Source organism: Ictalurus furcatus, chromosome 2 (assembly GCF_023375685.1).
Source record: "Ictalurus furcatus strain D&B chromosome 2, Billie_1.0, whole genome shotgun sequence".
NCBI lineage: Eukaryota > Metazoa > Chordata > Actinopteri > Siluriformes > Ictaluridae > Ictalurus > Ictalurus furcatus.
The window spans coordinates 22847641-22862511 of record NC_071256.1 but is presented as its reverse complement, the minus strand read 5'-3'; the positions used below and the strand labels follow the sequence as shown (position 1 = coordinate 22862511).

Here is a 14871-nt window from a genome sequence, read left to right as displayed (position 1 = left end):
TTATATTAACGTGCTCATTCTAATACATTATCATTTCTGTAGCAACAACTAAGTCACTGGGACTTGTACGGTGGATGCTTGCACTGTGCATATGGTGATGGTTGGAGTCGTTTATTTAATATTTACAGGAAGAATCTCTCGCGTCAGCACTTCGTACCCGAGGTAAAGCTGTTCCTTCACGCTTTATGCTACAGGAAAGTGTTCAGGACAGACGATTTTGCATTTTAACGTTTCTTGTAACATGACAAGCTGCTTTTTGGTGTGTATTACTGTCTTCAAGAGAGAAAGTAAAGAAAGTAATAACATAAACGACTTGTTTCGTGGACATTCCACAACATATTATTACTGAATGAATATAGAGTATGTTTATGTGCCAAATAGATCTGATAGCTGTAGCAGTGATGTTTTTGATGTTTTGCTTTCTGATTACTATTTACTCTTTGTTTTCTGATCATCCATGTTCATTCCTGGACAATAATATTCCATGTGCAGGAATTAGGGAATGGAGCTTGAGAATCAGGAATGCTGTCAGTGTCTTTGCAGCCTTTTTTCCAGCTGTGGAAAACAGAAAACTTTACTGGTTGTTTGTCTCGCTTGACTTCCCTGGCTTTCCCAAGTCTGCTTTGTTATGATCTTTGTATGTGTTTAGCCTAAGTGAGTTCTGGGTCCTCTGCACAAACGGTCCCTGAGAATGAGGCTGGATGTCCAAAGTAGTGTAGATTATCTGTTATCAAGGAATACTACAGTGCAGTATTCTCCTACAGATGAGCGACTAAAGTCTTCTGTGTCTTTTGTACATTATATAACTAATAGAGGAAATAAGGTCCAGGCTGTAAAAAAAACTAAAAAACTTCCTTCACTGTTTTGGCAGTCAAACCTGAGACATAATCTCAAGTGAATCTAGTGGGGTTTGAACACAATGTTGAACATGTATGTATATTTTAAAACAGATTACTCACTGATACTTTGGTCAGTGAAACCTTATCATGAACTGAATGATTATAAGTGGACACCTGACCCTCACACACGTATGTGCTTGTTGAACGTCCCATTCCATAACCATGGGTATTAGTATGTAGTTGGTTCCTACTTTGCTGCTTTAATAACCTCCACTGTTCTGGGAAGGTTTTCCACTAGATTGTGGAGCCACAAAATTCAGCCACAAAAGCATTAGTGAGGCCAGGCACTGGTGTTGGGTGAGAAGGACTGGCACACAGTCAGCGTGCTAATTCATTCCAAAGGTGTTAAGTGGGGTTGAGGTCAGGGCTCTGTGCAAGCCACTTGAGTTCTTCCATTCCAACCTCGGCAAACCGTTTCTTTATGGACCTTGCTTTGTGCACAGGGGTATTGTCATACAACAGGTTTGTTCTTGAACTTTTTAGTTCCAATGAAGGGAAATCTTAATGCTATAGCATACAGAGACATTCTAGACAATTGTGTGCTTCCAAATTTGGCACAACAGCTAGGGGAAGGCCTACATATGGGTATCATGGTCAGGTGTCCACATATTTTTGACCATTTTAGTGAATTTCTTAGTGATAGATGGTTACTGAGAATAGTGCAAAAATGGCTTCAAGTTTAGTTTATTAAGTTCTGTGGGTGGGAGCACGGTGGCTTAGTGGTTAATACGTTTGTCTCACACCTCCGGGGTTGGAGGTTTGAATCCTGCCTCCGCCCTGTGTGCATGTTCTCCGCATGCTTCCGGGGTTTCCTACGGCAACTCCGGTTTTCTCCCCCAGTCCAAAGACATGCATTGTAGGCTGGCTGGCATTTCCAAATTGTCCATAGTGTGTGAATGTGTGTGTATTTCTGCCCTGCGGTTTGCTGGCACCCCATCCAAGGTGTCCCACGCCTCGTTCCCCAAGATACCTGGGATAGGCTCCAGTCACCCCTGCGACCCTGTGTTGAATAAGCGGTATACAAAATGGATGGATGGAAGTTCTGAGGGTTAATGATATGTTGCAGAGCTGGCAAAAGGTGCTTGCTGTTTCCTTTAGCCATAGTAGCATCCTGCTGTTACACCATTTAAACAAATGTTTCTAAAAGTGTCTCATGCTCTTATTCTGAGGACACAGCTCTATTCTGAGCGAAGGCCCCACCTTGGGGTAATTACAGGACACTTCAGTTTTACAAGGTGCTGGCTTTCTGTCCTATAATGCACACCGAAGCATTGACTTCCCCTAATACTTTGAACGTGTGAGTATATGTATGCACAAATAGAGCAGACACCGTTTAAGTAGCAACTGTCCGTCTGTGTCCCTATTTTAATTAAGCTGTGAAAACAGAGACACCACTAGAAAGGCCCGAACCCTGTTTAGTGCGTCATGGCTTTATCTGCACTCCTGTTATCTGACAGACCAACTGGTTTGAAGCGATCAAAAGAACACTGTTTATAGGAACTGGAAAGAAAAGCTTGCCTTGTGGCTGCAGTCTGACTTCTCAGATGAGGCTAAAAATGTGCACCTAGAGCATGACATGGGGCTGACAGGATGTGACACCATGCGTAAGTTGTAAAATGCACCAGTAGTTCAACTGAAGAGCCTGAAAATATTGGGTCCCTGATTTTAAAAGTACTGATCTGCCAGTACTCCTCAGAGTATTTCTGAACTGTCCATTTACCTGCATGATTGACATGCATGGAAGTATACACGACTATGCTGTATTCATATTTCTTTAATTGTAAAGTTCTAACTAACTTATTATCTAAAATATTCACATGCCATCATGCACCCTTGTGCTGGCTTCTGTAGCCAGCCTTATGTTTTATTTGTTTGATGATATTATTTCCAAGCATCAAAAGAAGCACAGTAAAAGCCTACCAGCCTATCCCATACCAGACGAAAGAAGGAATTATAGATTAAAGGCTCCTCCGAGTTGAGATCTAATAGCACTTTACAACTAGTAGTAGTGTGTATGCGTGTGTTGCCACTTCTGCTGCTGTCACCTGGGACACAAGCACAGCCCTGACGTCCGTGTGTGTTTATTTTACTTCATTTAAATGTATTTTTTTTTCATGGTCTGCTTTTGAAGTGGCAAGATCCCACCCCAATCCTGAATGTGTTCACGATTTTCTAATGCTCTTTAGGCAGGCGATAACCATCCTCCTCCCTGTAATACCGAAAAGCAAGTGGAGTGATGCCAAGGTGCTGCCAACCCTTGTGTTGCTAGTACTGCACAGACATTGCAGATCCCAACCTGAGCTGGGGTTCATTTATAGCATTTTGGAGAATTAATGTCGCATTGAAATTGGCAACTCACTTAGAATAGATTTTTGTGCCTTAAAATTTCCATATTGTTAAGCAACGCTAATGTTAAAAATGATGTCAATGCAAGCAAGGTCAACGTCAACAAACCCCACTGGTTAATTCTCTAATAAGGGGCCTTTGCTCACTTTGTTTCCTTTTTTAGTCATCTGCATCCTTTATTTAACCAAGTTTGGCCGTCAACGTGGCAAAGCACCCAGTCACTGTGTTTTTTCGGCTTCCTGAAACGAGAAATGGCAGCAGTGCCTCATCCCACTCCCGCCCCCCCCAACTATGAGTAACTGACCTTTGATTTGCGCTAATTTCGCTCATTAAATCAAACCGCTGACCTTTGTGGAATGCCCGCTTTTGATGTTGAACCCTTGAGGCTGTGAGATCAGAGAGGGTGGTTTCTGTTTTCCTCTTCTCGTCCAGACCAAGCAGAAGTGCTCCACCAGTTTTGCACTTTTCATTCCCCGCTCTCTGGGTAAAATTGCGATTCCTCGGTGCCTGTGCACCCCAATGAAATGTAACACATCATTCTCTGTTTCGTCATTCTTTATTTTGGTGCTGATTATTATTTGATAAGGTAATTACCTTATGTGTGATTCCAGACCATAAGTGAGCTGGAGTCCCAGGTGCACACTTTGAGGGAGGAGCTGCTTGCGGCTCACAGTCAGAAGAAGCAGCAGCTGTCCGAGTTGGGCCTACTGCGTGAAGAGGAGCGCCAACGTGCTGCCCAGGAACAGGAAGTGGCGTTGGGCCGTGTCCGGGCCGAAATGGAACGTGTCCGCCAGGATCTGGAGAGAAGCCACACTGCCGAGAGAGAACTCGCTCAGGAGAAGGTGGGTGATCCTCTGAGCAAAGGAGGGATGATACATTATGTTGGTTTTCTCTTACTTTCTAAAACCATCATAGTAGTTGATTTGGCTATTCTAAATTGCCTGTAGATGTGAATGACTTGACTGTGTGATTGTGTTTGGTGCAGTGCAATGGTCTGGCATCCCATCCAGGGTGTATTACTGCCTTGCAACCAATATTTCCAGGATGGGAAACACGAGATATAGGTGTCAGCCATGTTGCCTGCAGCTTGACATATAGCCAGTTAAGCACTTGTTGGCATGATTATTTGTGTAAACTTCATTTAGCACCAAGGCCTCAATTGAGTTCCAGGCAAATTATCCATCTGTGTGAACACCATTCGAAGACATAATATACAATTATCCCAATTATCATCTTAGAAGTTACAGGATGTTTTGGTATGTCAGCCTGGAAGATTATTTAGTTGCTTCCCTCTGGTACTATAGCGTTGCCACAGGATTTTCATGCGTGTCAGATGAGAAGTTAGCACATCTCCGGCCCCAGAAGCAGTGCGACATTCTCTGGCCTGTTTTGCACTGTGCAATCCTCACCGGTAAGAACAAGACCTGAGGCTTTGGCAGAGTTCCGTTGCAGGAGGTGGAGCAGGCAGGGTTTGCCAGCATCTGTATCCTTGTGGTCTCTGATGGATTAACTTTGTCACTCTCTCCAACACCCCAGAGTAAAACCCATCAAGTCTGTCAGCAAAAGAAGTGACTCAGAGCAAAATGGTCTCTTCCTCTTCTTCTCTCCTCCTGTATGCCCTTGAGTAAACAGTAAACAGATGAGCCAGTACACCAAGCCAAGCTTCTCACCTGGTGTCTGGATCACAGTCATGCACAGTCATGACACACACACACACACACACAAACACATACATACAAACCCTAACACATGCTGGTTGACTTTGTAGTTTAGTAATTCAAGAACATTTCATTATTAATGCATTAGCCCCCTTTGCTCTGGTTCTATCTATGCAGAGCAAGCGGACTTTGAGTGACTTTGCTGGAATTCCTCAGGTCCTCACCCCTGCTACTTCATACTTACTGAGCTTTTGATCCCTTATAACAGAAACCAGGGATGGGAAGCTCTTTTAATATGGTACAGACTGACCAGGAACTGGCAGAAAGTGTGCTGTTGATCAGGAGTAAATTCCTGATTAGGTCCATCAAAGCGATTCATTTTCATTAGATCCATGCAGTCCCCTCTCAGACCATCTGTGGCATATTACTGTGCTGTTCGGCCTCCTACATAAATCCCGGGCCTCCAGTTCAGAACCACATGCTAGTATGGCTCTCATACTGATCCCAGTCCGACTCACTTTTTCCGCTCCACCGCCGCTTAAAAATTGTTTATGAACAATAAGTCATCCGATCCACCCTCCTCACATCTGAGACACACCTGCAGATGTGGCAGTCATGTATAGACACCCGAGTTTCTGTGAGTCATTAGGATAAAGGGAAAAGCATGATATTGCTGCACAGTTAATATAAATTAAGCATACATGCCAAAAATACGTTCCTGCATATCACTCAGATCCTTTTATACCACATCCAGAAGGTGTTGGTCAGAAGGTTTTGACTAATTTTCTATAACAGCACGACTTCTATAACAGTTGTCTGACTGCAGCGTGCTTGTATGTTATCGTTTCTATTCACTGTGGACTTGAATGGCAGACACCTCACAAAGTCTAAGCCTAAAAATAAATGGATTATATATATATATATATATATATATATATATATATATATATATATATATGTATATATATATATATATATATATATATATATGATAGATAGATTGTAAGATAGTAATAGCAGGAACTAACTCATCTCATGGACATTCCACAACATTAATGTAACTAAGTGGTTAAAAAGCAGAACGTGTCATTTAGTAATGAATAAATATTGTAATCGTTGGCAAAGCATTGTGGTATATGACAAATAAAACACTTCTGGAAATGCTGTCACAGAAAACAAATCAACTCTACGTAATCACTTTTACTCGTACTTAACTGCATCTGTACAATTGAACATATACTAAACACACTTGTTCCAAGTGGTTTTTAAATGATGCATGTGTTTGGTGGTCTTGAAGTTCTTTTTGGCTTGTCCAGACTAACAGGCCAATCAAGTTCTCTTAATGTGTTAAAACTGTATTCTAAGCTGCCAGTCAGTACGTTTACATGGACAAAAATAATCCGATATTAACCCGATTAAGACAATACTCTGATTAAGAAGCTAGCATGTAAACAGCAATTATTGATGACCTTAATCCAAGTAAAGTCACACTCGAAGTAAACACAAATTGAATTAAGACATGTGGAGTATTCCTGTTTTAGTCACATTATTGAAGTGTATTATAGACATGTACACACTATTAACGTCATGTTGGAGTTTTCACCGCATTTTGCGACAGGACATGTTCACGCACGGCAGTGCTCAACCGTTTGACGGCAAACAAGAGAGCACGGCTGTGTCCGAAACCGCGTGTTTCAAGCAATCGTCTATTTGCACGTATAGCATGACAATTAATTAACCGCAAATGAAGCTTTCGTAAAATTAAAAATGAAATACCCAAAACTGTATACGATACCATAACGAAGACGAACTGTATGTCAATGCGTGAAATTCTGGAGGGACGTCGGACACCTTGGCGCGGTGACGTAATGACGTGTGCCGTTACTCGATCTATATTCTATAACATGTAAAACGGGGACATGAAAGGAGTATTCTAAAAGCAACTCATGTAAACACCTTAATCACAATATTGTCTTACTCAGAATAAGGTCAATAATTAAAGAAAAACAATACAGTATATATTATGAACAGATCAGTCATAGTGATGTGTTTGTAACACCGAGACCACAAAACTCCATTGAAAGTCTGAAATGAGGAAAGAAATGTGTAAGTATTGTGTAATGCAGTGTAACATCAGGAGACGGGTCGCAGTACATAGTAGGATTTGAGGGTAGTAGTATTGCAAGGCCAGACCTGATCTCTACAGAGAATACACATCTGCAGACAGTCGTGAGAAGGTTTGGTGTAAGGGTGAGTGAGAACGTAATCAACAACAATCTCAGGTTTAAGTTTACAGTCTATGCACTTGTGTAGAGAGAGATCAAACGCTGTCTTTGGTGTACCTCAGAAGTGGAAGGTTGGCGCTCAGAATTACGAAATTTTCGATCTCGAGCTCCAGCGTGGGGTGGGGATGGGGGGGGGTTGGGGGACATGGATGCCGCAACAAGCTAGCAAACAAACTGTGATGAGTTATGTATTGTTACCTCATCAAAACAGCAAACTGTATAGCCAGAAGACGCGAATACACTATGGGTGCGTCTCAGTCAGCTCCCTAGTTCAGTAGTCAGGACACTGATCAGGGAGTCGGCCATTTTAAGGGCTGGCTCAGTCGCAAAATCCTTCCAGTGTACTGGAACATTCGGTCCTTTAAAAAAAAATCCCAAAATACACCGCAAACACCAGGAAGAATCAATGGTCACTATGTTCCCTCACTGGCGGACGGAAAAATGGCGGATGAGCTCATAGCCAACTTCCTTCTACAAATGAAAGTAGCTCGTTCACAACCTAGGGAGCTAGGGACACACCCACTATGTCCAAAAGTTACGGACACCTGACCATCACACCCATAATGTGCTTTCTGAACATCCCATTCCAGAGTTAGTCCCCCTTTGGAGTTATAATTACCTTCAGTTTTCTGGGAAGGCTTTAGACTAGATTTTGGAGTGTGGCTGTGGGGATTTGTGCTCATTCAACACAAGAGCATTAGTGAGGCCAGTCAGTGATGTTGGGCGAGGAGGCCTGGTGTGAAGTTCATCAACCAGGGTTGAGGTCAGGCCTGTGTGTTATACACCTATCACTCTCTGTGTTGTACAGCCATCACTGTTTTCATTTTTCTTCTTCTTCTTCTTTTTATATCTGCTGAATGGTGTAATTAAGAAAAAGTTCATGTGCCTGGGTTAGATATCATTTCTTGGTTCAGTGTTAAAGTTTAAAATGATTATTATTTAGTCGTAGAAGTTGTTTCAAGCTCTCGTCCTTATGAACTCTGTGCAGTTTGTAAGCTGAATTATATATTTTTTTCTGATGGCGACAGAAACACTGTCCTCGGCAGTCAGCGGGTGATGAGACGGGCAGCCAGAGTTTGAACTCGTCTCACAGATTCCCAAGAAAAAGCCGGACGAAATCCATTAAATCCATGAATGGATTTTCATCAAAGATGCTGCCTTTTTGAGGGAAAACGCTTGTGGAATAAAATAATGAGAAGCAGAATATCAGAAGAGATAAGGTTGTGTGTTAGATTGTTCCAGCGTTAGAGGCTAGGTGAAAATAAAGGGGAGACAGCGACTTCATTTCTGCTGCTAGTAACGATTGAGGTTTATCTACTGCTGTGCGTGTGCGTGCCAAGTGCCCAATCTCCATTTTCCTCAGAGAGCCTTGGCAGCCTTGTTCCTATAGATAAACCTGTCTGTTTTTGGCAGTGTACACACCTCTCAGCTGGTCCCTCAGATACTCCTCCTGGTTTTTCTTTACATTAGAAACGTGCATTTTAATATTTATTTTAGAGAGTAGTTTTATTTTATATTTTATTGAGGTTTTTCTTTTTTATGTTGAGGTTTCTAAGTTTCTCTCTCTCTCTCACTGTCTCTCTTTTGGCTGCTCACAGAAACTGAGCCTTGAGCAAGAGATCACATGGCAAGATGATCTGACCATGACATGTGGCTTCTGGGTTTTAAACATCTTAACAAGGTCTCTGAAGAATCGGGAGTGAGTGGGGGGGCGGGCGTGGGGGAAGGCATGAGCTGAAACTTGAGTTTGTGTGAGCGTTGTTGTGGAAATATTTGCCAATACGTTAGGCAGTAGATTGCTCACTGAAGCTACTTTGAAATAAGTTATAAAACGGATGGTCTGTTATAGACGATGTGTCACTATCCGGTATTTACACTCCAGCCGTACTAAATGCAGTATGACACCTGCTGACTAATACACTTTAATACCACTTTCAACAAGATCACTTTAAACTCGTTTTACTCTCATGTCAAAGGCAGAATCGGCACATGTCTAGTTTATGGTAGTTTATACTGCAGCATGTGGGCATCAGTAGGGAGTGGGCTTGTTGGGAAGAAAAAAAATGATGGCGCAGCTAATGAATCACTGTTGAAAGAGCTGCTTTTCCAGCGGACTTGCCGTACCTGTTGGGCTCTGTTCATCTTCCCACACACCCTCATTGCTTGTTGACTCAACCTACTTGTTAACACCAGCAGGCTGGAGAGAGAGAGAGAGAGAGAGAGAGTTAAGATGCGGGTAACTGTCGCATTTACTTTTTGTCTCTCTGAAGTTAGACATCTCTTTGATCCAGTGGGGCGTATTTGATCTGCTGAAGTTTACGTGACCACAGTTTATTCTATTAAATCAGGGCAAGTGAAGGGACGTGACAAATTGTGGCTTGAAGGAGAAAAAGGTTTGTTTATACAAATGATTTTTTACAGGCTACGTCCACATTAATTCCAAAAATTGCTCATCCGCACCGAAATGTCTGGAAAACTAGGGACTATGGACTTAAAACTATATCACAATATTTTCTGGTATTTAGTGCGATAACGATATCAGTGACAATGTAAATATAGTACCATGCACCACTGTTTTTGGCTACAAGTGATAGCTGAGATCTTGAGAGCCTCAGAAACACAAATCTAAAAATAAAACTGATTTTCTGTGAACAAACCAGTTCCAGATTGTAGAGGTACAGTAGCTCCTCGTTTAGCGATAAACTCCTCAGCTTCACATCTGCCTTCCATCGTACTTGTTTTCGCTCTGCACGTGAGCTGCGAATGGGTTGCAGACCGTCGCACACAGAAATACATCATCAACTAGGCTTTATCGTTATTATCGCTAAGACTAATTCTTATTGTGGGAGAATTTCTACCGTTGTATCGCAAACGAAAAGATATCACCCAATCCCTACTGGAAACCCTTAACCCCTATACTGCACACGCATAAAAACGTACGAAGCTCTGGCCTGTGTCATTTCCATCAGCCATTTATTTAAGAAAATATGATTTCATGTTGTGTGTGAAGATGATGTCTCTTGTGTGGAATGATGGAAAAACTGCAGTTTGTAATTTACATCGAAAGTGAGCAGCAGTGAAACGGAAGTTTTGGCGTCGAGTCTAATGTCTTTTTGCCACGTTGCTCGTGCTGAATTAAAGGGCCAGTACACCATTAAAAGATTTAAATGAAGATGAATTGACAAAAAAGTAGTATATATTGCACACAAAAATATATTTGTAGAGTAGTATATTTCATATCCAATATGTTAATATACAGTGCATCCGGAAAGTATTCACAGCGCTTCACTTTTTCCACATTTTGTTATGATACAGCCTTATTCCAAAATGGATTAAATTCATTATTTTCCTCAAAATTCTACAAACAATAACCCATTATGACAACATGAAAGAAGTTTGTTTGAAATCTTTGCAAATTTATTAAAAATAAATAACAAAAAAAGCAGATCCTCCATGCAGATCATTTCAAGCTTCTTTATATTCTTAGCTTCATGCATGTGGACTCCCATCTTCAATTCAGATCACAGGCTGTAAATGGAAACTAAAATGATATTGGAAAACTTTGTTTTTTTGTGTTTCTGCAACCATTTCATACGCAGTTAAAAGATCTATTTACAGCTCAGTCTTAACTTCCTGGAAGAGTAAAATACCTTAATATTGGTAGTAAAATATTAAGGTACTTGGCAGAATGCATGAATCCTGAAAGGTGCCTGGACTTCTGTGTTGCTGTGTTTACACCCATGACAGCGAATTTATACTGTTTATATGACCCCAGTTCTGAGATCTAAAACTGCACGCGCACTTTTCCCGAACAGCAAACGCAGAAGAGCAGATTTTACATTCTTTTTTTTTTTTTTTTTGCCTTTCCGAGCAGAGGAATGGGATCAGTGTTTTTTCCTCCCAACAATACAATTTCAGAGATTTATAACCCACATCGTAAAAAAAAAGAAGCCGTTTCTGCAGTGGATAAGCAACATGGCACACTGTGCTGCAGCCTCTGAACCGAATCTGACTAGCTCTTATATACCCGATAACTATTTTGCCCCACAGCCCAAGCCCCCAGGGACCCCACCCCACCCCTCATATGGAAAGCACACGTCCACTCTTTGCTCTTCAAAGCGAGCCCCCTCCCCTTTCTGTGCCAAAGCTCGGGTAATCGGACAATCCCTGGTGGCAAGGTCCAAACATCAGAGGACGAACCTGTAGTGCATGCTGGGAATTACTCCAATCTGCCAGCCATATGAGCTCTCTCTGTGCCTTCTGTTAGATAAATAGGCTCAAGTAGGATTATTACCTTTTTTGCTTTCTGGTGTCTTTTTCTCTTTGAAGTTTCTGCCCATACCAACAGTACCAGTAACGTCATGTGACCTGCCTTTCGAAAATCTTCATGTCAACATTAAAGACACAAAGATTGACATTTATATGGTTCAGTTCTTGGCAGCAAAGCAATTACATAGATTCTTGGGTGATTTGTCAACGACAAAAAGCTGTCATCTTTTCCTTTCATGTTACATTCTTATCAGAACAGTAATTAAGGAAGAAAACAAGTCCTCTGTCCTGGAGACTTTCCCTTTAGTGGACTACTTACTGACCTTTACAAAGTACTGGCACCCCAGACTCCTTCTTAAATGTTAAATGAGCATCTCCTTATAGAAACCTTCACCATATCAACTATTAAAACATTTCCCTTGTTGAATAATTTTGTTTTGTTTATTATTAGCCTTTAGACTCTGTAGATTGTCTGCCTTGTTAATCAGTTCTTACTATAGAATTGAGAAATGCGGTGTACTCATATCATCAATTCTCTGAACTTTCTGAATTGTAAATTTTCTTTTTCAGCATTCCCCCACCCCCAGAGTTTTTGTCTGAAACAGGTTTGTCCAGGTGTTTTTTTTTTTTTTCCCCCGAATCACAAACACAACACACATCAGTTTTGCGCCTTTACGCAGCCGCTGCTTAAAGATTGTATTTATGCAGGAAAGAACAACAAGGACACGTCTTTCTGTGACACGTCTTTCCGTGACACGTTCGCTTCTGTTTTCGGAATCTGCCACGAAGAAGCAAAGGAGGTTGTAAATACAGCTTTACTACACCCACATCACGCACCTGTTGGTGTGAATGCAGCATCTGAGCAAGGTTTTGATTCAGCTGTGACAGCACGGATTAGACTGAAGCCGCTCTTCACACACACTTGCCACCCTCGGAGAGAAATGCTGTAAAACATGCTCTCCTTTAAACACAAGATCCACATCAGTGAGCTGCGCTTCTCCCACGACGGAGCTGTCAGCCGTCATTCCAGCCGAAGTTTGCTTGTCATACTTTTTATTTTAGTCATGTTTGTTTATTTGTTTGTTTCAGAGTGTTACCAGTATTTTATACCATGTCAAATTTTATTTGCCAGATTGAAAGCGGGGGGATGTGGGGTATGTTGTTTGCCTCCACTTGACGATTTTTCTCTTTTTCCCCCCTACAAACTTTATTAATTTCTGTCAATTAGTTTCTCTGCCATATGGAGATGCACCAAATCCCATTATTTTTGTTCATGGATTATATTGAGTAAAACAGTGGGGCGAGAAAATGATCAAAGACATGCTGTTATCACCTCTCAGTGGCAGATTGAGGCAGGGAAATGGGGCTTAATAGCAGAAAATCAGATTTAGACTAGCCAGGCATGTGGATGGATGTGATGATTCTAGTCCTTTTTGTGTGTGTGTAGAGATGAAAGTTGATGCTGCAAGTGCCATTTTTTCCCCCCTTATGACTGGTTTATTTATGGCTTCTAGTGTGAATGTGACACAGAGATACTGCCAGCTGATGTTTATGGAATATATGGAACATCTAGGCAAGACACAATATCTTCTTGTACTACCTGTGCCCAAATGGAACAGCAGCTTAAGTGTCAAATCTAAGTTTTTCTTTATTGCTAATGAGCTAGCATGGTGTATAACAGACCATAAACACTATGAAATAAGCTCTAACCACACCACTAGGTAATAATGACCCCCTGACAAAAAAAGCTTCTTTTGGCAGTGTAGCGCTTTTGCCCTTCATCTCTTATTGATTGTCTAATCTTAGCTTTGTAGGGCCGACCCCGGCCGCAGCCCTGTAGGCCATCATACGGGACGCTCTTCAGATCGTCCTTGTTGCTTAAGGCCAAAAAAGCAAATGGTTTGGCCTAAAGCCTTGAGCAGATGTCTTTTCTAAGAAGAGGCTTCTAAGGCTCTGGTGAAAATCATACCCTAGCTCATAGATTTGGGGCACAGAGCTTCACATGCTAGTAGCAAATCAAGTAGGCTTTTGTGGACTGAATTAAGCGCATTCAGTGTAAAGCGCACCAGGTCCGGGTTTGTCAGTGTGGCATTGAATACCATTCACCTTACACATTACACAGTTTTCCATTCATGTACAGTTTTTGACTGCCATGTCTAAACATGACACACGTCAAAAACGTTGTATGCATTTAGATGTTGCATTATAGATGGTTCCTGAGTGGAGCGATAGAAAAGCGTTCACCATATCGTCAGGAGATTCATGCCAACAATACCATGGCTATTGGGAGTCCAAGACTGCAAAGTTGGCCATGCTCTCTGGATAGGAGTGATGGCAGTAATCTCTGCCTTGTCAAGTCAGATCATCTGCGAGATAATGTGTGTGAAGAGAGCAGTGTTCTCCACGGAGTGTGCTACGCTGCTTTGTGACATAGCATGAGCAGCAGTTTGAAAAGATGTGGTGGCTTCTTGTTTCTTGGAGGAAGCATATACTAGCCTTCACTCTTCCTGGTGTGTAGCCGTCGTGTGATAGCGGAGATTGGCAAATGACCAAATTTCGAGGAAATTGAGTAAAAATCCAAAAAAGTGATTCATTAGGACCTGGATCCTGTGAGACGCAACAAGTCAAGAGAGATGTATGTGGTCAGCTTACCATCACACCTATACTGTATGTGGGCCTTAACCAAACTGTTGCCACGAAGGTGAGAAAACACAGTTGTCTAGAATGTCAACACTGTAGCATTAAGATTTTCAGTCACTGAAACTCAGGGGCTCAAACATGTTCTAGCATGACAATTCCACTGCGAACAAAGCGAGCTCCATAAAAACATGGTTTGCCCAGGTTGGTGTGGAAGAACCCGTGGTTGACCCGAACCCTGACCTCAACTATACTGAACACCTTTGGGGTGAATTAGAATGCTGACTGTGCACCAGGCCGCTTTGCCCAACATCAATTATTGACCTCACTAATGCTCTTGTAGTTGAATGAGCAGTAATCCCCAATTCCTGAGCCTTCCCAGAAGAGTGGGCGGCTGTGGCTCAGGTGGTAGAGCGGGTTGTCCACTAATCGTAGGGTTGGTGGTTCGATTCCGGCCCACATGACTCTACATATCGAAGTGTCCTTGGGCAAGACACTGAAGTTGCTCCCGATGGCAAGTTAGCGCCTTGCATGGCAGCTCTGCGACCATTGGTGTGTGAGTGTGAGTGTGTGTGTGAATGGGTGAATGAGACACAATGTAAAGCTCTTTGGATAAAGCACTATATAAGTGCAGACCATTTACCATTCATAACTAAATCTAAATCTAGAATGGGATTTTTAACAAGCACATGGGTGTGATTGTCAGGAGTCCACATGCTTTTGGCTATATCGTGTTTGTATGTGATTAGCCTGATGGCATTCAGAGTCTAAGTACAG

The 14871-nt window shown here is 42.0% G+C and overlaps 1 protein-coding gene across 11 annotated transcripts in view; it reads left to right on the top strand.

The window, feature by feature from the left end:
* Window positions 1-14871, top strand: part of cep112 (centrosomal protein 112) — a 151504-nt gene that overhangs the window by 97965 nt on the left and 38668 nt on the right. For all 11 annotated transcript variants that reach the window (XR_008388926.1, XR_008388925.1, XR_008388928.1 and 8 more), the window contains one exon: window positions 3857-4087. Coding sequence is in view for 8 of the 11 variants with exons in the window: in XM_053653608.1 (XP_053509583.1) it covers window positions 3857-4087 (231 nt within the window). In the remaining 3 variants the exon portion in view is untranslated. The remainder of the gene's footprint in view (window positions 1-3856; window positions 4088-14871) is intronic.